Source organism: Falco rusticolus, chromosome 7, assembly GCF_015220075.1.
Source record: "Falco rusticolus isolate bFalRus1 chromosome 7, bFalRus1.pri, whole genome shotgun sequence".
In the NCBI taxonomy this organism is placed as follows: Eukaryota; Metazoa; Chordata; class Aves; order Falconiformes; family Falconidae; genus Falco; species Falco rusticolus.
In genome coordinates this window covers 63,868,720-63,895,549 of record NC_051193.1, presented here as the reverse complement: position 1 = coordinate 63,895,549, position 26,830 = coordinate 63,868,720, and the positions used below count along the sequence as shown (strand labels likewise).

General features: G+C 45.4%; 2 protein-coding genes across 5 annotated transcripts in view; one reads left to right on the top strand and one right to left on the bottom strand.

Annotated features, from left to right (window-relative positions):
* FCF1 (FCF1 rRNA-processing protein) overlaps positions 1–2,499 on the bottom strand; it is a 4,576-nt gene extending 2,077 nt beyond the window's left edge. Inside the window, exons 1-6 of the mRNA XM_037393525.1 lie at positions 2,405–2,499; positions 2,249–2,316; positions 2,059–2,130; positions 1,709–1,857; positions 1,193–1,265; positions 206–293 (exon numbers count right to left, since the gene is read on the bottom strand). Coding sequence (XP_037249422.1) covers positions 206–293; positions 1,193–1,265; positions 1,709–1,857; positions 2,059–2,130; positions 2,249–2,316; positions 2,405–2,407 — 453 coding nt within the window. The 5' untranslated portion in view covers positions 2,408–2,499. The remainder of the gene's footprint in view (positions 1–205; positions 294–1,192; positions 1,266–1,708; positions 1,858–2,058; positions 2,131–2,248; positions 2,317–2,404) is intronic.
* Positions 2,466–26,830, top strand: AREL1 (apoptosis resistant E3 ubiquitin protein ligase 1). 4 transcript variants are annotated; one of them, XR_005105196.1, is made up of 21 exons: positions 2,466–2,576; positions 6,810–7,057; positions 8,210–8,269; positions 8,929–9,152; positions 10,804–11,041; positions 12,042–12,211; positions 12,291–12,471; positions 13,189–13,436; positions 14,968–15,045; positions 15,554–15,695; positions 16,103–16,224; positions 17,971–18,046; positions 18,416–18,525; positions 18,968–19,147; positions 19,318–19,443; positions 19,634–19,763; positions 19,845–19,903; positions 20,115–20,204; positions 21,172–21,347; positions 21,533–22,582; positions 26,131–26,830. XR_005105196.1 is itself a non-coding variant. In XM_037393522.1 (20 exons), the coding sequence occupies exons 3-20, from the start codon at positions 8,254–8,256 to the stop codon at positions 21,633–21,635; spliced, it is 2,442 nt and encodes an 813-aa protein (XP_037249419.1). In that variant the 5' UTR covers positions 2,466–2,576; positions 6,810–7,057; positions 8,210–8,253; the 3' UTR covers positions 21,636–24,721. The 4 variants fall into 4 exon arrangements, 3 of the variants coding, with proteins under 3 accessions (XP_037249419.1, XP_037249418.1, XP_037249421.1); XM_037393522.1 differs by lacking the exon at positions 26,131–26,830 and having other exon boundaries at positions 12,291–12,444; positions 21,533–24,721; XM_037393521.1 differs by lacking the exon at positions 26,131–26,830 and having other exon boundaries at positions 21,533–24,721.

Genomic DNA, 26,830 nt, shown 5'->3' with positions numbered 1-26,830 from the left:
CCAAGTGCTTCTTGGTGCTGTCCTATACAAGAATGCTCAGGGAAGACTATACCTTGCTTCAAATAAAGTTGTGCTAGGGACTGAAACTGTCCTGTAGTGAGATTTTACAGTTAGTCTGTGAGAAATTTAAGTCATCAGTAACTAGGAAGGTTCAGGAATTTTTAGTATGTTAGCACAGTAAAGAAAATTTCAGAAACAGAAATACCTGAGTGACCCTCTGTACCAAGCAGTCATCTGCGTAGGTCCCTTTGTGCATACATGGCAAGCGTTCAAACCGAGGGTCCTTGGCAATTCTGTGGGGACACATAAGGCAGCATCACAGCAATTAGGCTGGAGTGTACCATAACACAGTATGGAGGAACAGGAATGCCCCTTTCTGTGATATACAGCACGTTACTCTCAAAACAAAGGCTGAAGGGATGGAGTGAAAGGTACACAACAGGTCAATTGAGATAAGGAGCAAAAAAAGAACGAAATTTGTTCAGCTAATTCTTATAGGTTACTTGTTAGTTGGATTCAAGATCCCTACAATGTTAGGCTCCTGCCTAATGAAGTCATTTGAAACAAGTTATCTGTGAGAAGAACTAGAACTTCTGGTATCTGACCGTTCATATGCATATAGGAACACTTCACTCGCTCTCTGAAAGAGAACATCAAAGCTGTTTAAGGGATGCACTCAGATACTTTACAACACAACGGGCCAAAATAAAAAGTAAAGAACAATACATGACTGGTACACCGGGACAGCATGAACTACATTGGACTAGTTTTGTACAGATCACGCAATAACCTGGCTCTAGATTATTAGTACATGCTACCTACTCCTATAAGAATAACATGAGGCATGAGTGAAGGGTTCCATAAAACTTGGGTCACTTCTTAATTTTTAGAAATTTCTGTAAATAAAAAAAAAATATATATTTTGAGAAACAGGAGAAAGTTATTTTGAAAGTCATAGGAGTAAAAAATATTTACAGATCAACATTGTGCACTCACACTTAGCATTCAGGTTTTTTTTAAAAAATCTAAAACTCACGCCATTGTACTGATCTCGTACAGCCAGAGAAAGAAAACCTAGTTTGGGACTCTGCAACACCCTCTACTGCCAGAGCACCATCATGGAAAAGTGCTTTTCATTTGTTTATATTAAAATATTAAGTTCCACAAATGGAAAAGAACACCCTGCACCTACCTTAACGCCACACGGTACTTCTGCCCTAACTTCTCAATTTCACCCATTACACAATCTGTGATACATGGAATACCTACACGTAAAAAAAGCCTGTATTAAAAGCAAGCAGTATTTCTTCACAGACCCCTGCATATTACCCACATGCCCAGGAACTATCTACCATGGAATTCTATAACATATCACTTACAGTTTTAAACCTATGAGAACAAATAACACTGCAAAGTGATGAAATGTAGAGCCACTGAGTTTGCCCATGCCACGGCAATTTTAGATTTTTAAGTTACTAATGCTTTACCTTTGTTGAGATTAGCATTTAAGACCACTGTCTGACTGAAACCACAAACAGTTCCAGGGTTACCACTGCCATGAACAGTGAGCTCGATGATTATGGCATGTATCCCTTTTTTCAAGTTTTCCATTATCCTCAGCTAGTGGCGTGAGGCCGATAAAGCACATCACGTGCACGCCATGGTGCTACATGGTCCAGAAGAAGCTGCGAGCACTGCAGACACTCACACTTGGCATAGAGACAGTCCATCATCGACTGCACTAGGTCCAGCTTGGCCTTGATGGAGAAGTTGATGAAGTTAGTGTCAACGAGGATGTGGTAAGGGGGTCCCAACTGGGTATTATACTGGAAGAACAAGCAAGAGGGATGCTGGGGGCTGCCAGGAAAGCAAAGAATTCAAATCAGTTAGTTGCAATTAAAACATCCAATCCTAGAACTTGCACAGAATAAAGGAAGGGTAACGAGCAGAAATAACACACGGCAGCGTGGCACGGTGACCCATCGGGCCTCTCACCATCTCCCAGTCCCCTCGGTTTGGGGCACCGTGGCCGGCCCCCCCGAACACCGCAGCACTTACACCTCCCGCTCCTTGATGGCACTCGGGTCCTCCTTCTTCTTCACCGGGCCTTTCGCCCGGTCCTTCTCGTTACTGCAAAGAAACAGAGGCACTCCTGGGAGAGCGCGACAGGGAAGGGCGGCCACGGCGAGAGGCCTGGCCCGGGATGGCCGCCCCGCCCGGGAGCGGGCCCCGCCGCAGCCACACTCACATGCGTTGGTCCCGGAGGCTGATCATGCGCTTCATGGCCGCGTACTTCCGCACCTTCTTCTGCTTCCCCTGCAACGAGACAGGCACGCAGCCGTGACGGATCGGGCAGAGACCCCAGCACCCCCCGCCCGGCGCCCCTGAGCCGCGCTCCGCTCACCATGCTGCCGCCGCTGCCGCCGCCACCTCCGGTGACGTCACGGCGCGTTCCCGGGCCCCGCCCCGCCGGGAAGGCCCGGCAGTGGCGTCACTTCCGGCCGCCAGCACGGGGCAGCGGCAGCCTGTGCCGGTCGCGCACAGCAGCGGGTCCGGCGCCGCGTCTGGGGCCTTCGGTAATGGCTCCCCTCCCGCGCCTCGGGGAAACGGGAGGGCGGGCTCCGGCGGGGAGAGTGGGGCGAGGCGGGGCAGGCGTGTCCCGGCCTCCCCGCCTCGCCCCCGGGGTGCCGGCCCGGCCGCGGGTGGCAGCGGGGGATGCGCGGGCGGCCTCGCTGCCGGCTCTGGGGCTGCTGGGCGGGTGGGCGCCCCGGGAGGGCCGCGGCGGGGCCGGGCGGCTCGGGGTGAGCGGGAGGGGCTGACTGTGCCTGCCCCGCCGCGGCCTCCAGCTTTCGCTTTCCGTTGGGCTGCGCCGCCTGCGCGGGGCCGTCGGTCTAGCGGGGCCGGCGGAAAGGCCGCGGGGTTTGGTGGCCGGGCCGGGCCGCAGCCAGTGCGGGCTGGACGGGAGCCCCAGCGCACCGGCCGGCCGCCTTCCCGCCGGCTGTGCCGCTCTGCGGGGCTGGCGGGCCATGGAGGTCTTCAGCCCGCTTTAAGCTGGGCTGGCGAGTTCTGAAGATTTAACGTAATGCTGGCTTTGCTGCGCCCTGGATCGGGAACTTCATGAAGAGCAGCGAGCTGCCGTTATCTATAGATCTTATCAACAGTTGTGACCCGAGATCATCCTAGCCAATGAGCGTCACTTCAGCTGTGCATGCTGCAGCTGTAATAGTGTAGGCTGGCTCAAAATACCTTTCCTGCACACGTAAGATGTTCTCCAAGTTCTCAAACTAGTCCTGGGCACTTGGTTTCTAGTGCCCTGTGCAGGAAAGGGTGAGAGAGGCCTCCCTGTTACCATCTTTCTTATGCAAGATTCTGGGATTAGTGGGAACTGGTAGCTGTTGGTATCTTCCAAATGCAACCGGTTTTATCTGGTGTGCTGGTCAGAAAAATCAGCTGTGCGGCCAACGAGGTACTTAATATGCGAGAGTTTTTTCCTGAAGTGCTGGCTTCAGTAGAACTGTGAACTGAGGCTCTGACAATGAGGAAGAAAATTAGGCTTAAGGAAGGACTGGATTCATTAGGGAAACTATGGCTGAGCTGTCCACCCAGGGGATTGTACCAGGCTTAATTGGTGGTTGATGAAATGTAGTTGGTGGAGCTCCCCTGATGCTGCCTAAGTTATGTAAAAGGTGTGGGTGAAGGAAATAATCAAGGATGAGGGGAGTGATATGCTTTCCTCGTGGGCATGTAGGGTGGCAAGTGGCTGAATGTTGTGGTTTGGAGAGCAGATCTGGTGTCAAGATGAGACTGGCCTGAAAGCTGCCATCTGGCTGGCTGGCTGTGTTTGAGGAGGATGGGAGGAGCTGACAGCGCTGGTGGTGGTTCAGTTGCGATGAAAACTCACTAGACTTAGGCAGTTGGCAAGTCTCCTATATTTTTTTTCCTCTTGCCACTATTTTATTCGGCTTGTGTGTAAATGCATATGACAAATTCCAGCCCTGATGAGTGAGTGACTGTTCTGTGTGGACATTGGCTGTTGATGTGGCTTTTGTCCTTGACAGCTGATACTGGAGCCTGCTCAGTGCCTTTTGCGCTGACTCTTCAGACTTCTGTAGTTGTATTTTAAAGTTGGGTTCCATGGGCATTCCTGTCCATTGGTTTGTGCAAGCTTTACTTCGTGTGAGAAAATACTGTGCCTTTTCATTCAGAAGAGAATTGTGTTGTGCGTGGCATAAGATGCATGTGCTGTTGGTGGTGGACATCTGTGCACATGGATCGAGAGGACATTCTGCACGGAGATGAAATGTTCTCTCATCTTGATTGTATGAGGTAGTATCAACCTGCAGAAAGGTTTTAAAGCCATCTTTCTTCTTAATTTTGGAGCTTGTCAAGGGAGAGAAGAAAGGAAGCTAAATTTATCAAAGCACCAAAAAACCCAGTAGGCACAATAGATTTCCAATGAGCTCAGTAAATCAGTTCTGTACAGCGTGCTCATGACTGCCTTTGTAGCTGTAGCCATGTGTGAATGCGTTATATAGTTATTTTTGTATGTGCAGCTACACTTGTGCTTCCTTCTGGAGCTTTGCATTGTGTTCCTCTGGCTTTGCAGAGCTGTAGTAGAAACAAGACATATTGCCCATTACTGGATTTCTTTTCCTTGCTGACTTGAGAGAAGCAATGGCACTAATATAGTTTACTTTATGATTCCATGCTGTCTATCCTGATTATGCCAGTACTTCTCCTTGAGTCAAGGTGAAGCTTTCCAAATCCCCATGTTCCCTGCAGGTGGCAGGAGACCATTGCTTGCTCTGTCCTTGGATCAAGATCACTAAGGCTTGTCGGACAATTCAGCATTTTTTTTTCCAGCTTGGCTATGTTGGCACCTGATATTGCTGATTTTCAGAACTATTTTCCCAGAGTGTAAGCTGACAATTCTTAACGCGGATATTATTTTAATTTAGATCTGCATTCTGATACATGAGTGGCAACATCTCTTGGATACCAGCTACTTGCCACGAGGTTCTTTACCCCGATGTATCCCAGCTGCAAGAGCATCCTTAAAGCTGCTGGCAGCGTGTATGTTAGAAGGAGGTTGATTGTATGACAGGCACTTCATCTCTGGTGGCTGCCTGATTTGATGTCTTGTTTACCACTTCATGCAGAGATAATAAAATGAGAAGTTGCTGTGCTGGTTGAGGGATTCAGTTCTAATTCCCTGTGTCCAGCGAGCTCTGAAATTCTGCAACCCTGATCAAGACTCAGGCTTCAATTGACTTTAAAATGCTTGTAACTGAAATTATGGGTCTTTCTCTTTTTATTGCTTGAGAGAGAGAGAGGCTATGTAACTTGTGGTATGCTTTACAGAAGGGAAAGAGTTGCCAACTAGAGGCAGAAATAGCTTGGGTAGTTGAACCCACAGGGCCGGTTTTGTGTCACGTTTTTTTGGTGACATGAAGAGACTGGTTCTGTAAGGTGCTGGAGGGAGATCTCATAGATTCCCAAATATTGATAAGTTTCTGTGAAATTCCTCAGCTGTGTGGGAAGGAGCCACACACCTTCCGCAGCCAGGCCAAGCTGGAGTAGAATTTCAACCAGGCATTTGTAGCACATCTTGGGTATGTATTGTGAAAGAGCTAAAATAGCAAGGAAATTGCTGGCTCTGTGATCCTTAATACTCAGAGATAAGAGTTTAGAAACCTGAAACTTTGTCTAGGAGGAGAATGAGAATTTATGCCCTGGGGACTGCAACACTGTTTGCTCAAGCAGAGGAAAGAAGAAAATAGTTGGGTGGGTGGGATTTTCCTTGAGATGTGGGGGATGAAAAGACTGTGAGAGTCTGGCTGCTTCTGCAGTGCAATCAAAGAGCTCCGCACAGGCTTAGCTGTCGGTTTTCATCTGTGTTAGAAAGCTTAGTGGAAGTGTACGAAGGCAGCCAGATCTGTATGATTATTGGGATGGAGGGACATAAGAGACATCTGAAGAGGAAGGTAGATGAGGGGGGAGAAGGGAGGAAGTGGCAGCTGAGGTGGTGGTATGGCAGGCAGGAGGAGCACATCACATCCCCAGAAGAGGTGACTGTCTTTACAGACAGCTGCTGTGATGAGCCTGGGTCTGCTCATTTCATTCTCACTCCTTTATATAATCTGTGTTCTGCATACCAACTGTGTAGGCTCTATGGCTTTTCTTCTGGCATGTGTCCTGGGTTTTGTATGCTACTATTAGATTTTTATTCTTTTATCTCACTCCTGGCAGTAAACTGTAATTTAGTGGATAGCAAAGTGCCTTATGAGGATACTGGTTTCCTGAATACCTAAAACAACAGCAAAAAAAAAATTACCTGGTTTGATTTGGGGTCCAAGAATTTTCAAAGACTTCTCTTTTTTTAAGCTTTACTGTAAATAGCCCTCTAAATCTGGGAAAAATCAGTCTGAGAATAGTACATGGCATTTTGTGGGATCTGAAGTCTTGAAGTGGTACCGATCCTTAGCACTCCTCATGAACAGCACAGGTTCTTAGCTGTTCCATGAAACCCATGAGCCTGATGAAACCTATGGAGGAGGACATACTTTGTTCCATCTTGAATCTGCTGGTTTCGGGGGGTCATATAATGAAATGAGATTGTGACAGGGCAGGGTTTGAGGATACGGTGAAGCCTAGGACCTCATCGACAGCGATACCTGTATAGCACCTCTCCTATGGATACGATGTCTGGTGATACTCTTGCATCTTGCAGCCCTCACATGTTTCTACTTGCTAGACTTCTTCACAACAATGGAGAGATCTAACTTTTCTCTCTCCTTTTCCATTTCCAGGGAACCTAGCAAACAAGCTACAGGGAGCAGCACTGCAGGACAATCCTTTTTCACAAAGAGGAAGGAATTGCTGTGCTCGGGTCCTCACCTTTCAGCAGTGATTCTGTGATGCAAGTTCCAGGAATTTCATCATCTTCTCTATGGCCTCTTCTTGCTGACATTTGCCCCAGTGTTGGGCACAAAGAGGAAGGATGCTGAAGAATGGATACCCTCCTTTTGGCTTTTAGAACATGGGCACTTGTGTAAAGGTATGTGGATCCTCTTTGGTTGGAGCGATGGAATATCTGTGGAGGCCAGCAAAGGGGATTTGCTGGGCTGGAAAGTCATGGCTATTGTTGGGGGGGAAATACCTCATTTAAGCTTTCTGCGTGCTGATGTCCATTGCTGCTGCTGTTGAGATGACTGATGAATAACTCCCCTTTTGTGTTTGGTTAAAAAAAAAGAAAAAAGAAAAAGCAGCTTGAATGCACAATGTACCTTCTCACTAACTGAATGGTGACATGGCGAGCTACATTGTATGCATTAATGTATGTGAAATTGTTTGTCTAATTGCCACACATGTTCCTTGCTGCTGCTCTTGTTCCATCTGTCAGCTGTGTCTTATCAACCAAACAGCATGTTGTTGTTCTGGGTGCGGTCTTTTCACTCCATGTTTGTTTAGCAGTCCCCTCAGTGAAAACTTGATTCTAGGTTGGTGTCTCTAAAAACTGCGGTAATCTTAGTAGCGTAAAACCCCAAGGTTTTAGTTTATGTGTTGATCAGCAAGAGTTTCAGCACTTTGAGTGAGTTCCACTTTGTGGAAGTGAGTAGGAAAATACAAGTGGACTGTTGTGCAGTTGCATTCGTACTTTCTGTCGTAGAGTTACAGGGCAAAAACTGGATTCTGCTCCACCCTAGAAGGATTTTATTTGTTCTGAACAAATGGGGATGTCCACAACCCTTTTATTCTATAGCTTTTTCTTCTAAGGTTGCTGGTTGAGGGCCAAGTTCTTTCCATTTCGGTGGTGGCTCTGTGATGTGCAGACTGGAAGTCAACGTTGCAACTTGTAGAAGCAAGTGGGTGTGTTTAGATGAATGGCTTTTAGCTGCTGCTGTTGAAGTTGGTGATCCTGCAAAAAGCAGTTCCTTCTTGCTGTACCCAGAGCCTGCTTTCACTGTTTTCTGAGGGTAGTATGTTGTCCCTATAGATCTCTGAATCTGTGATGGAGGGAGACCCATTCCTTGTAGCATGCTGTGCTATTTGTCTATTTCACAGTCTTACGCAATAATGCTTTAGGGATGTCTTTGGAGAGGAAGACAGATGATCAATAGGTACTTGCCTGAGGAATCCTAGATTAAATTTAGGCCAATGTGTGTGAGGAAGAGTCATTGGACTGGACTTGGCCTATTTTGTGTTCTAGATGCAGCTGTGATCCTCGGCTGTGTGTCTCACCGAAGGGACCTGATGTTTTACATTATTGGTAAGTGAAGGAAAGGCTGCCATTGTATTTGTTGACCTCTCCATAGGCTTTAGAAGGGTTTCTTGAAAGCCTCTGCTTTCATGATAGTGCAGAGTCTACCTAACAAACATGAAGTTACTGTCACCCCACACTGTGCCCTCCACCTGGCAGACTTGCCTCTCCATCATTCTTCTTGTTCCTAAAATCCTTCCATTGACCTCATTCCCAAGCCATCCCCTTACTTTTTCTTTTGAGAACTAGTGCAGGGTTGTTGCCTCCATGGTGCTTCTTAATTCAGCCTTAATGTGATGTGCAGGGGTTGTGTGCTTATATGACTGTTTCCCTTAAAGGAACCTCTGTAGTTCTGATTTGCAACTCAAAGGAAATTCCATGCTTCTGTTGGGATGTCTGCTAGCCATACCTGAGGCTCTGTACCACCTTTACCTATTTCCTCTGTTTGCAGTCATTTGCAGGGTTTCAAGGGACTTGCTACTCTCTAACCTTACTTGTAGCATAACACAAATGATAAATGTTCACACAATAGCTTCTGCCTTAAACACCTAATTTGCAGTAGAGTAGAATGTCATTAATAAAAGGCATCTTGGGCTTATGCGGAGGGGATTTTGGTGCCTGACTCAGCCATGCTGCTGCAACCTCCCTCTGTTCTCTCCTTGCTGCAGGTGGGATCACGGTATCTGTGGTAGCTTTCTTCACCATTAAGTTCCTCTTTGAATTTGCCGCACGTATAGTCAGCTTCCTTCAGCATGAGGACCGGGAACGCCGAGGGGAGCGAACTATTTATGACTACGTGCGAGGCAACTACCTGGATCCCCGGTCCTGCAAAATCTCCTGGGATTGGAAGGACCCCTATGAGGTGGGCCATAGCATGGCCTTCCGAGTGCATGTAAGGGAATATTTCTGTTTCCATACAGCTTTGGGGGCAGAAGCAGAGGTCTGAGGGGTGGGATTTACAGATGTGTTTCGTTGGGCCCAAGCTCCAAGCAAGGAGTAGGAAAGCTATCTGTTTGTCTTCTGCCCCCGTAACTGTGTTGCAGAACTCTGTAAGCACATATCTGAGGTTTGCCCTCCTTAAAGTATTATCTCCCTCTGATTAGAATCCTCTGAAGAGCCGGAGGAGACCAAGCTTGTCCTGTCTAATGCTTCCTTTACTGGGAAGTGAGTGGCTGAGCCTGTCTTTAATAGACTTGGTGCTATCTTTCTTTTGGTTGTGCAGCTGAAGTCAGGAGCGTGGGAATGGGCATTTTACCAACCCAAGAGCTTTAGTGCTTTATGGCCGCTCCCCATTCCTCCAAAATTTATTGTTATTATGCCTGACCTGGAAAAGCCTGCCAAGGAGTCTTGTTTCCCTCCAATCCCAAAACGCCAAGTCTAGGGGAATGGGACAAGTATACAAGTAAGATGGGAGAGGGGCCTGAACGCTGGGAGTTCGGCATTACATGGAAGAAGTTTGAACAGGTTTTGTTGGGCTCATGTGCCCACCTTTCTGCCTCACCTTCCCTATCCAGAAGGGTATCAAAATAAGAAGAAAGGTTCATCTAAGTTGCCATACCTATCCCTCTTGGGAAGATAAAGAAAACCCTTCTGCTTGAGGATGAGTGAGGAGTTCTAAGTCCAAAGCAGGCAGTGTAAAAGAGCTAAAGGGAAAGGGTCTTGTTCTGTTCCTGCTGTTTAAATATAGTCCCTTCACCTTACTGACTCTCACTCATGGCAGCTCCAGAAGTGAGTCCTTCTGCTTCATGCTTGTCTCCCGTTTGCTTAGCCCTTTATTCATCAACAGTAGCTGTTAGGTGCACTGATTTCTCTCACTGACAGTCAGGATACATACTACTTCAGGCCACCCACCCTCCCTTGTTTAGAAACAGGGAATGTTTGCTGACTGCAGGCTGATTGCAGGTGGCAGGCAGGATCTGGCCCAGAAGCTGCTGGCTCTTGAAGAGCCATGCACACGGGGTTTCAAGGTGTAATTCTTCCCTTGGAAAGAAGTACTTGTTGAGGTGTGATACCTTCTGAAATTGTCTGGCAGATTGTGATTGAGCTGCCTGTGATTTTTATCTAACGCATTTTCATGCTGATGCTTCTTATCAGTACACACTGGGTCAGCTTCTTATGTCGGCATCTTCTCCGTGGTGTTTTCTGTAACAAATTGGTGACAGCTTTTCCACAGCTTAGCTGTACAAATGGGCAAGACCTGCTTGTTTCTCTGAAAGCATGTAGCTTTCCTTTTTACTTTTCCGTAGTGGCTCCTCTTGGTTTCTGCTCTCATATTGCACTAACAGTGCAGAGAAGAAGTGCCTAGAGATGTTCATTTCAGGGCACTCATTTGAACCCCAGCACAAAAGAGCATGAGGCTGTTAAATGCCCACTTGTGCCCTGTTCGCTTTGGAAAACACAGCCTGTGTGACAGAGCTGGCTGTTAGTTTTTTTTCCTTTACCGAGCTGGGATTCTTGCCCTTGTTGCCCCAAGGCAATTTGCTTTCTTTTACTCTGTGCGCTGCACATTTTTGCTTACCTGGACTTCTCTATTTCCCATGCAGTTATTCTATAAAAATGGGCAGCCCTTCCCTGCTCACCGAACTGTGGGGCTGCGAGTTCACATCTGCCATGTGGAGCTAGCAATTGATATTCCTGTAACCCAGGAAGTTCTTCAGGAGCCTAACTCTAATGTGGTGAAAGTGGCCTTCACTGTGCGCAGGGCTGGGAGATACGAGATCACTGTAAAACTTGGTGGCTTGAATGTGGCCTACAGCCCTTACTACAAGGTGTTCCAGCCAGGTAAGGTCTAAGTGGCCCTCTGATGATTCAAAGTAGATTTCGAGGTATTGGAGGCAGTTAGGTAAATGTGTTTCCAGCTAAAATAGGTAAGTTACAGGGAAAGAGTTGCCCTACACCATTTTCCTCTTGCCTTGTGTAGATCCCAGCAGTAGACCCATGATTAAAACGTGCTTGTGGCTGCCAGTACGTGGTGAAATAGAAATTGTCTTACAGAACAAGTCATTAGTGCTGCTTAAATACCCTAATCACTTCTGTCACGTTCTCTGTTCTGTAGCAAGTTCTTCGTGATCCATCTAGTAGTCAGAGAATGCCTTTTGTGAGTGTTGAGTTCATTTGTATCTGAATTAGAAATGCTGTCATGATTTGACTCTTCCTCTTTTGAATACCTTACTTTATTTCTTTAAGCTTCTGAAGCAGTTGATACCTTTGGTTATACACTTCTTTAAAAACACTTCCTTTTTATCCATTTTGAATTTGTTCCCTTCTACTTTTGTTTATTGACCCCAATCAGCATCTTTTATATTTTTTGTGCATGTTCATTGAAAGTAGCTCTAATATCATTGCATTGTGAATAGACACAAAGTTTGGTGAGATACCCCTTCAGAAAGAAGCAGCTCAGGTTTAACTCAGATGCCCTCCAGGCTAAAGTTTGTTTGGTAAGCTGAATTTGCAGGTTTCCTTGGATGTCAGCCGACTTGTGTTTTATACGTGCAGTGGGATCAAGTTCTTGAGCTGAAGGTTGGGATGATGGAAAAAAGTATTCCTTAGAGGGCTACTAACCGGGTTTGCTTTATCAGTATTAAGTTTCTGATCCAAGGCAAGCCCTGTGCACCACACCATGTATTTCAGTGCTCAGATACTTTGTCTTTTGAATTTAGGGGCATGGAATGTGTTTAGATTTGATCCATTTTCAAGGGTATTGTGCCCCTAGTTGCTTTTCCTTTGTTCTTTGTAGCTTCACCTTGCAATTTGTTTGACTCTAAACTGTTGTCTGCTTCAGGGATGGTGGTTCCCTCCAAAACCAAAATTGTCTGCCATTTCTCCACTCTGGTGCTGACCTGTGGGCAGCAGCACACTCTGCAGATAGCTCCCAGAGATGAGTATGACAATCCCACCAGCAATTCTGTGTCCCTGATAGATGAGCACAATTACAGCCTCTCCATCCATGAGGTGAGCGCAACCTTATCCCTTGCCGCTTGACTTCAGGTGAGCTAGAGAGCCCCCTATTATTAATTTGTTTTCTGTTTAGCTGGGTCCTCAAGAAGAAGAGAGCTCTGACGTTGTGTTTGAGAAGTCTGTGGTGTCCGATAGGCAGACTTGTGAAGTGTTCTTCCGACTCACCTTGCACCGTAGGGGATGTTTCCATGCCTGCATCTCCTACCAGAACCAGCCCATAAGCAATGGTGATTTTGATATCATTGTTCTAAGTGGTGAGTCAAGAGCTACTCAGTATTCTTTGTCCAGGTGTCCTCTTACAAGGTGCTTTGCACATTTATGTAGCAGAGCAAATGTGGCTTCCCTACAGGCTAGCCATGCTTTATTGCTCAAGGAATGCCTGTTCATTTAAAAATGCTAAGGTAAATGAATTTGCTGCTGGCAAGGGACATCTCTGAAGGCTGATACACTTGTTCCATCAGCGGATAAAATCACATGTGTTTTTTCCCCTATCTCAGGTGGTTTACCTCTGAAATGAGGCAATTTTTATTGCTTGCTAATACTTGGCATCTGAGCCATGCTGGAAGTGAGCCAGTCAGGTGTTGTATGTTAAGCTATATGGTGTAACTTATGTGCTTTTTCACTATTTCACAATTCCTGGTTTCTTCAGGAGTGAGCCAGTTCGCAATGTGGCTGTCAAGTGGCTATCCCTTCAGGCTGGTGCTCTGAGAGAGAGGTTCTGTATGCCTTTTTCCTTTTTTTATTCAACCAGTCACTGTCTGAAGCCAGGACACAAACTGCTGTTTGGAAATCTTTTCATCTCACTCCTGGGTTCTCTTTATCAGAGTTTATTTGACGAGGTTTTCCTTTGGATGTGTAGCTTTTTCTTTAAAATCATAGTAACTAATCTGGTGGTGGTCTGTGGACACTTTACTTTTTGATTCTGGTCTCCATTAAGATTTACACAACTCTTTTATATCTGTTTCCCACAGAGAATGAAAAGAACATTGTAGAACGCAATGTGTCCACCTCAGGTGTCAGTATTTACTTTGAAGCCTACCTTTATGATGCTCCTAGTTATACCAACACTCAGTGGCAACTTCCACCAGTGCATCTGAGCTCCTCCCAGCGCCGTCCTTCTACTGCAACTGAGGATGAAGATGAAGATTCTCCCTCTGACAGCCAAACTCCTGAGAAAGTGAAGAAACCTAAAAAAGTGTACTGCTATGTGTCACCTAAGGTAGATATCACAAAGTTACCACTCTTGAGTGCACGTTTAAAGTACACTGCAGCTGAAGAGCTTCCTTGTGCCCTGTATCTTAGCTCCAGATTTAGGCGTCTCAGATTTGGTTAAAAAAGGTTTGCCTCAGGCTAGAGAGCAAACACAGAGCTCATGACTGAGAATAATGTTAAAATCCTCCTTGAAGTTTTAGGACTCCATGCATCTTTCTAAGCCTGATCTAAAGTGCACTAGGAGTTTTCTTCCTGATTGTTCAGTAGATATTCCGTTTACCTTTCCTTTGTTCTGGTCAGGTCAGACCTGCAATTCACTTTCTTAATTTCTGGTACCTGTAGACTGGAACTTAGAGATTCTCAGACTTTATGTCTTTGTTCTGTTTCTTGACTGTTTCAGGGAAAAGAAAAAAAAGTAATCAGAGGACAAAGGATAAATGTATAAGTAAAAGAAACAGAATTCAAGCAAGTCAAGAGAAACTGAGAAACTCTTATAGTAAGAATATGTTAATGGACTGTTTCCCCTTATTATTGCCTATGAGCATTTAGGGAAACTAGAAGGAAAATTCCACTAAATCTTCTAATAAATTTAAATTCATTTTGTTAATTTATCAATCTGAATTCATTCTGAAAAATGCAGTGGTAAATATCAAAATCAAAGACTAATGTAGGAGTTGCTGTTCTGAGAGAGAGAGGACTGTGAAACAGTTACAGGATGGAGGGTGTTGCTAGAGATTTAGAAATCTGCTGCCTGCTTGCATAATTGTATCCCTGGATATCTGTATATGTACCTAGAGCATCTGTCCGCTACAGCAGATAACTTAGTATGCTGTTATTGCTTTAAGGGATTGCTTTTCATATTAGCTTTGTTTCTGGAGAAATGCTGCTCGTCATTTTTTCCAGTCATCACAGCTAGAACAGGCTTGTGCAGGAAATGGGTTTTTGTTTTGTCTAAAGATGCTAAAATTTCATTTTAGCTTGCTCTCCAGAAGGCCACAGTTCCAAAATTGGTAGTTATTTGTCCTGGCAGAAATACATTGAGAAGAAATTTCTCTACATCTCCTGGATTTAGCAATTGCAAGTGCTTTTAAAAAGTTGTTTGAAATGGTTCTGAAAATTAGGGACTAGTAACAGCAATAGTTTTGTTAGTGTGACTTTTTCCAAAACCTTTTTGTCAGTACGTTACAATCTTGTCCTGAATTCAGCCTCTCAAGTGTACTTAACATTACCTTCCTGTTAGACTGGTGATGTTCTACTGAAAGCAGCAGCTTACTGCTGTAAAATCTGTGTTGTGCTGGGATCCCACATGCATCATAAATGCAGGCAGTAAAGTCTTACTGACAGGTAATTTACAGTTCTGTATAACATAAAAGGTTTTTATGTATCATGCCAGAAGATGTCACCAAATGTTGCAGAAACCTGTCCCTGGGCGTGGAGGGAGGTCTGGCCTTGTGGATCTGTGCTATGCCTCATGTTTAAGGGACAGCCCTTAACAGATGTGTGACCTTTAACATTTTCTTTTCCTTGTTGTTACTCAGCAATTCTCAGTGAAAGAATTTTATCTGAAGATCATTCCATGGCGCCTTTTCACCTTTAGAGTATGTCCTGGCACAAAGGTGAGCCTCTTTCCATGTAGCTGTCACTGCACCTCTGTGTCGTTAGCTTGTGGTCCTTGTGAACGACAGCGTTTTTCCTTTTGGAGAGTAGGGCTTCCACCCACAGAGCAACATTTTGTTGCATAAAAAAATCAACACAACCCCTCTCGGTGCCTAAATTCTGCTAATGTTTATGAATAGGAGCCTATTGTATCACTTCTTCCTGGCTTTTGTCCCAGTGCTAGGCAAAAGTCTTGATTCTTTTTGCTTTTTTTGGTTGGGTTTTTTTTTCCTCATAACCTTGCTATAAAAATGCTGTGATTGTGTCCACTGAAGCCCCTAGGCTAGGGTGTGAAGTTTGAAGCAGTCTCCTAACTGGAGTCTGAATGCTTGAAATAGTGTTCCTGTTAGCTGCATCTGCATGGGTGAGCAGAGAAAGTCTTAGATTGCAGGTGGTGTTGCTCTGTGCTGAGCATACTGTGTCTTGTGCATGATGGGTTTACTCTTTCTTGCATCTTTTTGCTGCTAGTTTTCATACCTTGGTCCTGACCCTGTGCACAAATTACTGACACTGGTGGTGGATGATGGGATCCAACCCCCTGTGGAGCTCAGCTGCAAGGAGAGGAACATCTTGGCAGCCACTTTCATTCGCTCTCTGCATAAAAACATAGGTAAAGGGGTGGTGAGGTGGGTACAGTAGTCAGGAAATTAGCGCTTCAGTCTGGTACTTTCCCTGGGGAATGAGGATTTCCAGCACTCAATGACCTCTGATGAAAACTCTGATTCCTGGAATATCATGTTCTATTCCTCTTGGTGCTTCCAGTGAATGTATTTCATCATGCCAGCTGTTCCTATTCATATCGTGTTTTCTGTCAGGCTCTTTGAAAGAACGCCTGTGAGTGTCTGAATGTGAGCAAGACTAACTGCAAAGTGCCTTTGGAGTTCTGTCTCCAAACCGTGCTGTAATAAACTCATCCTTGGGCTGTAAAGCTGATCTGTGCAGTTAGTCTTAGGAATGCCTTCAAGATTTTTGCGGTGTTGACATCTCAGGCCTGACCCAAATTGCCGCTATTCTCAGGAGGCTCGGAGACCTTCCAGGACAAAGTGAACTTCTTTCAGCGAGAGCTACGTCAGGTGCATATGAAAAGACCTCATTCGAAGGTCACGCTGAAGGTCAGCCGTCACTGTCTGCTGGAGTCGGTGAGTGTATAGGTCACTTCACTTAAACCCGGTGCTTTCTTCATGCTTTTCCTTCTGCTTGGTGCCTAAAGAAATCCCAACTGGCATGTGCTAGGGCAACCGTGCTGAAAATCATTAGACCTTCTGCTTCAAGACAGATGCCAGTAGATGGCTTGAGATGGGAGTGGGGGGGAACCCACATAAAAATTTTCAAGGTAGCTCCTCTGTGTTCAGGTTTTTTATTGTGTGGGGTCCTGCATTACTTCTCTACAGCCAGTAAGATCAGATCAATTTCTTGAGTAATCAGGAAACTTCAGCTTTGGTAAGGTTCTAAGGAGCTCATCACAGAGGAAATCAAGCCCTGCGAGATATCTAGGGTAAATGCATGCAAAGCCTGTAAAAGCAGGAATTCTGCTGGTGCTGTTCTGTCCCCGCTTTACATTGGGAATGAGGCCTAGAGGGAGATGTCTAACTGGACCAGATTTGGGTGCAGAACCTAGAGCTTCTGAGTCTTTATTTACAGTTTTTCTGGTACAGAGCCATTCAGTGAGATAAGCTGTCAAATCAGGTGTTGCTAAGCTGCATGCGTGAAACTCTGCATCAACAGGCTTCTAGTAGTGGTTCAGTGTGATGATAAAATATTCTGTAGAGTCCTTGAGTTAAGGCTTCACTGATGCTGACCTGAGCTGATGTGTTTCTAAAATCGAACTTAAGAGTCATTCATATAATACAGTTAACTGACATTCTAAATACGGTGTACACTGACTTACTGTTCCCGCATCTCACAACAGTAGTGTTGCAAAGATGGAAAAGAACATAGAAGGGAAAGCAGGAGTGGCTGAGATTTCCATTGATTTATACTCAGTAACCTGGTGTTTTGGAATATTTTCTGCATGTATAAGCTTGAAGTGTTTGCAAGATTGTTTCTCTTAATAGCTTGCTACAAAATGACTTCACTTCTAAACAGTATTTCCATGACTGTTTTTTCCCCACTATTTTGGAAGTTCCTGCACGGTCATGAGCATTGGTGTTACAGCCTAGTAAGACAAAATAAATTTAGTGCCGTAATAATGGATGTAAGCTTTAGTGTCCAAGGTTGACAGGCACAATGAATGTGACCAGTGTGTTTAGTGCAGAGGCGTGACTAGTGTGATGCTCTAACCTATTTGAAGACAAGCTAAGACAAAGTTACCTGTATGACTGAGGACTGCTGTATAGCTTGTTAAATTTTCTTCAACTGGAATCCAGAATTGGGATGCAGGAAGTTCTAGACACTTCAAATATTTTGTTACTTTTTTGCATCGTGACTTGCTTAAAGTATGAACTCAGTGAAACCTTCAAGCTATTTTCTAATGCTCTCTGAAACATTCCTTTTTTAAATCTAACTCGTGGGCTGAGAGTGCTTTACAGAAGTTGCTTCTTCCCACAGGCACTTTCATACCTTAAACTATGGTACTGCAGCCCTGAGAGGGCTATATCTGTGCTGTGCTAAGACCTCACACTGGTTTTAAGATGAGCTGTATTTGTGTGAATAATGTGTCTCATAATAGGAAATGAGGAATTGGCTTATGTGACCTTAGACAAATAAGAATCAGACCTTAGGAGTTCCTAATTCTCACTGTTATACTTTAGAGTACTAGACTGTTTCTTGGGTTTTTGTGTTGCTTAAATTGCCCATCCACATGTGCAGGATTGCATATTGGTTATGAGGTGCCAAGCAGTAACGGCTGCTGCTATTTTCTTTTTTTCTTTTTTTTTTTTTTCCAGTCTTTTAAAGCAACACGGAATTTTTCTGTTTCTGACTGGAGCAAAAACTTTGAAGTAATTTTTCAGGATGAAGAAGGTGAGTTATCCTGTGAATATATGTGGGAAGGAAATGAAAGGGATGCTGATGAATTAGTTTTAGTCTGAAGTTCTGGTTTCTTGTAGTATGTCTATCCTTCGTGGCTTTCCAGCCCTTTCACTTTCTCACAGATGTTAGTCAATTATCCTGCTGCTGCAATTCTATCCCTACTTTACATGGGGACCAAATAAAAAGTATTAGGATTAGGTTTGGGGGAAGAACCTAGAGTGCTGGAGTCCCTGTCTACTGCTTTTTTGCTATGGAGCTGCTCACTGTCATGGGCTCTCGTGTCAGGTAATACTAAGCAGCATGCATGAAACTCTTAAATTAATGACCCATGAATGACCAAGCTTTTTTTTTATCTTGTAGCTCTGGACTGGGGAGGTCCACGAAGAGAGTGGTTTGAGCTCATCTGTAAGGCGTTATTTGATACCACCAATCAACTCTTTACCCGCTTTAGTGATAACAACCAGGCCTTGGTGAGTCTGCAGTTCCCATGCTGAATGCACAGAAATGTGTGCATTGATGTGCTGATGGTTAAATAATGCTGCTGCTATTAAGCGATGTGCAGCCTTACCCATTCTTTAGCTTGCCTGCACAGCCACTTCCAGTGCCTTTCTCAAAGCTTTGCTTGATGATCTTAACACATTAAAGTGTCAAAGAACTGGATAGATGAACAGGGAAGGGTGGACTGGGCAAGAGGAGTTGATGTCAGAGTGTCCAGAGGTTATGTTGGGTTTGAATGTTTCAGAATCCTTTTCTGGCTCAGGTATTTTATTTCTCTTGCTTGGCTTTGAGGATAGTACACTAAAGCTCCTTGGGGCAGCCTGAGAGATGTAGTGACTTGAACTGGTTCCATACTTGCTATTTGTGCTAGCCTTGTCTGATATTTGGATATTTCATTTTGCCTCCTTTTCACAGGTGCATCCAAATCCAGGGCGTCCCACATATTTACGACTCAAAGTGTATGAATTTGCAGGCCGCCTAGTAGGAAAGTGTCTTTATGAATCATCTCTGGGAGGTGCTTACAAACAACTGGTTCGAGCTCGCTTCACCCGATCCTTCCTGGCTCAGATCATAGGACTACGCATGCATTATAAGGTAAACCTTCCCAGCCTCGTCTGAAGCCTGTATTGGTCTGGGGAGAGGTCGAACATTAGTGTAGTAGAAGCAGATCCAGAGTCCTGGTTAACAGTGTATATATTTTTAACAGTGTATATATTTTTTTTTTCATTCCCTCCATGTCCCTGCCTTCTTTTTCTTTCACACAGTATTTTGAAACAGATGATCCAGAATTCTATAAATCCAAAGTTTGTTTCATACTGAACAATGATGTGAGTGAGATGGATCTGGTCTTTGCTGAGGAGAAGTATAGCAAAACAGGACAGCTGGAGAAGGTGAGGGAGGCAGTTCCTGAAGGTGGGACAGTTTAACCCCTTCTGCCTATAGCAGTGGAGGCTGAGAACTCGGCTCAGTGCCCCAGAAAACTGAGCTTACTCTGGGCAGTAGCTCCTTGCCTGTGGTTATTTTGGCTGGGAGTTGAGGTCTGGGGAAGGCTGCTCATGTCAAGTGTTCTCCTGTTTTCAGGTAGTTGAACTGGTGACAGGAGGGGCACAAGTACCAGTGACCAATGAAAACAAAATCTTATATCTAAATCTGCTTGCGCAGTACAGGCTGGCCAATCAGGTTAGAGAGGAGGTGGATCACTTCCTGAAAGGTAACATGCTGTCTGCTACCCTTTCCTTTCTGCCTTTATGTCCCAGGGGATAGCACTTGCTGCTCTGCTCTTCTCTTCCAGGTCTTAACGAACTAGTTCCTGAGAACCTCCTGGCTATATTTGATGAGAATGAGCTTGAGGTAATTGCTGCCTCCCTAAAGATCTCTACTCTTACTTCCCCTCCTCTCTGACAAAGTTCCTCTCCTCTCTGACAAATAGAGCACTTCCTGGATCTGGAATAAAGTCAAAATGTTTCTTCTCTAAGCATTTTAAATGTTTGTAATTTGCACAGTAGCTGTTACCTTGTTTCCTGGGCTCCTGACTTTCTGATTCCAGTCTCTTGCTTTTCAGTTGCTGATGTGTGGTACTGGAGATATCAGTGTCTGTGACTTCAAGGCACATGCTGTAGTTGTAGGAGGATCTTGGCACTTCCGTGAGAAGGTAAATGAAAGGATTTCTCCCTCCTGCTTGCTGAAACCCATTATCCCAACTACAGCAGTGGCAGATTGCCTCGTTGGAAATTAAGCTTCCAGAAAGATGAACTGGAAGATTCAGGGGTCAGGAGTAGGACTCCCTGCATTATGAAATAATGTTTCCCCCTAGAGAGATCTTTCAGCCTGGCTGAGTGGAGACGATGCTTAGTCAGTTACCAGGAGGTAAAAATCAGCGGCAGAGGTCTTTGTAAGAACATCCAACAAAATACAGTTCAGCAGGGAATCGGGAGGAATTGATGGCAATTCTTGCTACTGAAGATGTTAACGGTGGTACACTGATCTCTAAGGGATGCTTGAAGATCGTGATTGCAGCCCACATGGAGTGTTTGCAATTCAGTGCTGTGGTAAAGGCTACTGATGTAGTAGCCTAATTTTGTACCCTGTAATTGTTTCCATCCCTCCCTGCCTTTCCCGGTGGGAGGGGTATGGTAATGGTAGCAGCTTCATTTAGAAAAATAATGGAAGCTGCCAAAACACCCAAGATGAAAAGAGACTGGGAATACAAGCTTCTGGCTGTAAACATGGATGGTTCCACCTTCCTACAAAAGTACCAGAGGATGTGATAAAGTAAGAGATTAGCGTAGTGCATGAAGCAAAATGAGCTTCTGCATTGTAGACCTGCCTCATTGCCTATGCAGGTATTTCTAAAAATAAAATCTCTGTGGGAAGAGCAGAAGCCTTTCTGCTTTAAGAGAAAGGAATGGTGGGAGGTAGTAGCGTGGGACATTTCTTAACTGATAAGAACAAACTATCTAATACTTGTCTCTATGTGTCATCCTGGTAAAAACAAAAAATTGTGACTATTAGTAGAGTACTTGCTTGCAAGGGCAATTGACTGATCTTCCTATAAATCGTTTATATGCTTATTTGATTTGCTTGGCTGACCTGGTTTTACCTTTCCTGTTTCCTAACAGGTCATGAGGTGGTTTTGGACCGTGGTTTCCAGTTTCACACAGGAAGAGCTGGCCAGGCTCTTGCAGTTCACAACTGGTTCCTCCCAGCTGCCCCCAGGAGGTTTTGCTGCACTCTGCCCATCTTTCCAGATCATTGCGGCTCCAACTCACAGTACTTTGCCAACAGCCCACACTTGGCAAGTATCCTGGGACAGTGGAACATTCTGCATCGTGCTTTTGGGAATGACTAGCTAGTTGTGGTGGGCAAGCAATGTGTAACATGTAATGTGTGTGATGCTCTTGTCAACTCGTCTAAAAGCAGCTGATGGAGATGGTCACCTCTCAGATCTGGTCTGAATGGAATTTTTGTTTTGTTTTACAGTTTTAACCAGCTGTGCCTCCCTACTTATGACTCCTATGAAGAAGTGCACAAGATGCTGCAGCTAGCTATCAGCGAGGGTTGTGAGGGCTTTGGCATGCTGTGATTTCCCCTTTCCAGGAGACCATCTAGCCTCCTGGCTCTTCGTGGCGAGACCCAGGTTCAGTCCTCTGCTTGTTCTCCTTCCCTTCACATGGGCAATGGAAGCAGAGCAAAGACTCCATGTAAAGGAATTTGTTATCTAGAAGATGTCACGTGGCCTTTCTGTGTCCCAGATATGTCATCAAGAGCTCATCTTTTTCCTTTCCCTCATTCTCCCTCTGGGTCAACATGAAACAGTGAAAGGACTGTGGTGCATTCATCAAGAAGATACTGCATTTGATTTCTGTGCACCCTGTACACCATCCTTCTGTGACAAGATGAAGTTTATAAGCAGAAGTTACAGTGAGGTGCAGGATGTCTGCTGAGCTGCCTTTATTGTAGCTCTCTGGCAGGAAGAGGGAAGACCAGCATGGAGCTTTGTTGGAAACCTGGCTCACGGGAAGCCTTAGTAACTTCCCATGTCTTGGCTCAACTCCCCCAGTGATGTCTCCGATTAGCTCATCTAACTCTATGACTCGTGAGGAGTATAGGGTTGTCCATCCTTCCAGCACCTGACCCAGAAGGGTTTCTGGTGGTTCTTCTCCATCTTGCTCTGGATGCTGCTGTTGCCTGTGCCACAGAGAAAAATGGGCAGTGTCCACTGGAGGGAATAACCCAAGGGGGAGAACAATCTCACTGGAGCACAAGTGCTGGCCCTGACAGTGATCCTGTACTACCTCCACCAGGGTCCAGCAGCAGAAGCGTCCTTCTCCAGCAGCGGCTGGTAATGAGCCTCTGCAAATGAACTGGAAGAGGAGTTTCTCCTCCACTGAATGTTTCTGATAGTTGATGTTGCACAGGAAGCTGTCCCATGCCCTTGCCTTCTTTTCCCTTCCTCAGGAGAGAGAGTATGGGCATGGGTGTGATCCCTCAATGCTGAGCACCAATGCCTATCCCACGTTCACCTTCAGGGTATGTACGTTCTGTAGTAAGGGACAGGTCAGTAAGCAGCTACAGTGTGCACTGGGCTTGTGTTTGTTGTTGGGGTGATGGTACCGGGTAGAACATGGTGCCTCCACCCCAGCATCCCACAGGGTCTTGGCTTCTACCTCTATCATGCAGCAGCCTGAGGCTTCTCTCTCTCTCTCCTGCATTTCAGGCAGAGTTTCCAGAGGGGTGCTGGTGCCTGGAGAGCAGCTGGCTTTCTGTCTTCCCAGTCTTTCCACCTCCTTCTTCAGCTCTCCTTTCCTCCTGTTCTGTTCAGTACTGCAGGCTTTCCAGCACAAAATGTTAACTAGAACTTCACTCAAGTGATCACTCAACAGCCTGCGCTCACTGTTGTCTGGCTTGTGGGGAGAGGAGTGGGCAGACCAGCGTGAGAAGTGAGCTTATGACTGGGTTGTGTTGTTGCTGGCAGTCCATTCAGCCCTTCCCAGGGAAATAAAGGGAAGGGAAATCTGAGAATCTTGATGAGTTCTTCAGTGAAGCAAAATTCAAGATATTTAAAGTTCTCAACTGTTTTTTAGACGTTTCAGGTCAGGAGTCAAAGGCATGCAGGAGTCAAAGTATGAGAAATCTGTGTTGCTATTACCTGCAACGTAAGCTTTCCCTGGATTATGGAATTGCTGGATTTCTTCCAGAATGGAGTCTCAGACTGGCCTTCCTGAGCTAATTTTAGAACGCTATTAGATGAAAAGTCACATCATCCTCTTCAGTCCCCTTCTGCTATCCTCAGGCTGAACTGGGCAGACTTCTGCGCAGTATGGATATTTTAAGATAACTGTGTGTGCTTTTCCAGTATAGCTTAGTTGAATTGATGGAGAATTCGGAGGAAACATTCTACATCTAGGAAATGTTTTTAAGGCAGCATCTTAGCCATTCTTGGGCTGAGTGTGTTACTTCTGTACATTAAAGAATAAGCCATTTTGGTGCCAAAAAGCAGCCAGCTGAACATTGAGACTACTCAGGGGGATTTCTTTGCCTTGTGAATTCATTCCCTCACTGGCACCAAGGTGCTGGGAGGCTGCCAGCGTGAGAGTTGCCACTGTCGCGCTCTGATGGATCACTTCAGTAGTGGCTGTTCTCCCTTTTTCTAGTGCGGGCTCCATTCTGCAAGGTCCTGACCTCCTTTGGGTGGAGAGTACGGTACTATTTTATTTACGCTACAGGTGGCTTCCATGTTCGGTAGAGGTACAGCTCCTGTGTTCTCCCTGCCACCACTTCACTGCTTTCTCCAGGGACTGAGAGAAGGTGGTGGTGCTTGGCTTAACTCCTGTTTGTTGAGAGGCATAGCTTCATGCTGTTCCCATGTTGCAGCCTTGTCTTGCAGTCTCACCTGGTGAGGGCGTTTCCAGACTTGCAGCTATGGGTAAACTCTGCCAGTGACATCTTCCTCAGGAATCTTCTCCCTTCTTCTCTTGAGCTGGACTTTTTTATTCTGAGGATAAAGTAGCTGGATGTTGAGCAGTCTTCCTCTGCTGGAAGGAGTTCCTAAATGCTTCTCATCACATTGCAGCCAGCACCCCATGCTTCCTAGCAGCTGTGCAGATGCCAAGGAGTTCTTAACACAAGTGCAGTCAGAACTGTGATGGGTGCTTAGTCAACTAAACCCATTCCCATTGTTTCCACGGGCCCCTAGCTGGTCCCGTGTTCCTGAGATCCATCATAATGTTTCTAAACTTGTCTCTAGCTTTATACCCTTTCCCAGGACAGTCACTTTTTATGCTGCCCTTAACACTGGCAGTGGGGATGTGCTTTGGTCACCTGTACTGTACGTTACTTCTGGCAGAGGCTCGTTACTTTTCTTTTTACCCACTCTATTCCCACTTAATAGAGGCCCTTCTGTAGAAATCTTTAGGATCCTGGTATCATCTCAGACAGGTTTCGTATCTCCTGAAGCTGCTTTGAGGTGCAGAGGGCCTGGCTTCAGCCTGTGCCTGCAGGCCATGTTGCGTGTTTTTAGAAACCAGGAGCTGTGGATGATACAGGTCGTATGCTAGTTCCCTCTGGTGAATTGCTGGCAGAGAACAGCCAAAATTTGGAAGCCTGCGGTTGTAGTAGCTGATTTTGTAAATAGTTTGTATAATAAATAAAATATTTTAAAAACGCTGCCTTCTCAGCTCAGTGTTCTTTTGGTACAGAGGGAATCAAACTGGTTAGTGCTGTCCCTAGGCAAGGGGCCTTTCCAGGTCTTCAGGTGTCTCGCTGAGGTCTGCTGCAGCCGGGGGAGGACGGTTCTCCACCTGCAGCCTTTCAGGATGCCTGACTGAACCCAGGACCTGTGAGCTTCTGGGAAGAGGCAGGACTCTGGGCTGGGGGCTTACAGACCACCGTGAGGCTTCTCTGCAGTAGGCTGGAATATGGGCTGAAGCAGCTGGTAATGCCAGAAAGTATTTTAAGGACTCTTATGTAAACTAATAATGCAGCTGGTGCCATTACTTTTCCATCTCGCCGTGTATTACCTGACTTTCTGAGCTGCAGGTATTTGTACTGCTGATGCTTCACTATAGCGTTAAGAGGGTTAGATGAAGGCAGGAGAAGAGTTTTAAGTTGTATAAAATACTTTCCGATTGCAGGGTGGAAACAATGTACCTGCAAGTACGTGCTAACAAATACGGAGTAATGAGTAAATTAGCAGCTTGTTGCCTTCAGGGGCAATATCCAATTTCTGTGATTCTTTGAGCTGTTGCTAGCTCTGACAAAAAGCATTCAATTTATCGCTGGTTTTCCTTGGATGAGGTTGGGGTTTTTTTTAATAGCCTAAGGATTTAAATCATAACTTTAAAACTTGAGAAGATTCTGCAACATGATTCTCTGTCCAATAGCATTGTTGCCTTTAAAATGGTGAAAACACTGTTTCCTGGGCTTTGTGTTTGGTGTCGGAGCAATGGTACTGGACAGAATGTGGTACCTCCACCCCAGCATCCCACTGGGCTCCCAGTTTAGCCCATCTTCAGCCAGTATAGCAATGGCTGGCTGTGTTGTGTTCCACCACGTAACTAAGGAGATGTTATGTATTATGAAACTGGCATCTAGCCTTGACTCTGCCTTTCAAGCCATGAGCACTAGCTATAGAAGAGAGCGAGCGGTGCATGTGCATCTCTGGGATTGCCTCTGTAGCATTGTGCTGGGTCATGGTATTTTTTAGAAGCTCCAGTGGGAACAAAGTTGTGTTACGCTGAACTCTGAGAAGGCGGAGGTTAGATAAAGCAATGAGGAATCCAGAAACTGAAGTTCCAGTGACCCTTGCAAATTGCAGAGGTTGTGAGTCTAGGGCAGCCAGAGTTGGGGTTAGGGCGCTAAAAGGTGGGTGACTTTGCAAACTTGGCATGAGCAAAATGATACACAGTAAAACATGTGGACATATCTTTGCACGCCATGACCAGTATTACTCACGGGAAGGGGGCCAAGTCGGGGCTGGAGTTTTCAGAAACTATCTGTTTGGGTGTGAAGGAGGGAGCTTGACATGCTGGATTACTTTAGCATGAAGTAGGTGCTAAAGTTTCTGCCTCTCTTTGCAGGATGTGTGCTATCATCTGGCTGCCCACATTGTCCGTCCTGATCGCCAGTTTCTTGTGATGTCTTGGAGAGGGAGTGGTGACAGTGACTTGTTGCTGACTGCACAGCCTCCATTTATTCTGGCACCTGGCACGGACTTGTGGCTAGGAGAGAAATAATGCCTGTGCGCTTCGTGCTGGAATCCTACATGCCTCAGCTTGTGTGTCCAGCAATAGCAAGGAGTTGCCTAATGTCTTAGGATCCTTGCTTCCATACACAGCCACTTGACCTCAGATGTGTCAAGTTGTGCTGCTTGGAAAAATGGATTTTTGTGCACTGTTTCGCTGCTCAGCTGTCTGGTTGCCTCAATTGTAGAACTAACAGAGAAGGACTTTCTTTCAGATACCTGAATGAGAAAATTGGGAAATTATGCTTGATTTTGCTAAGATCTCTTCTTGCTCTCATAGTGTTATGGCTCAATTAGTCAGTTGAACCAGGCTGTAACATTGTGAATTGCTGTGTTTTGTATGGATTTGGCTGTTCTGCTACCATCTTGTGTCTGACTGACCTGACATATGGCAGCAGAAATAGTTTGAACTTGTGATTGTGGGAGCTATAAAAGGAAAACACTTACGGGAAACAGCAAAGTCCACCAGAACCTTAGCCTGTCTTGGCATCAGTTGTATGGTGCAAAGATCTGAGATTCTAAAATCTTCCTCTTAA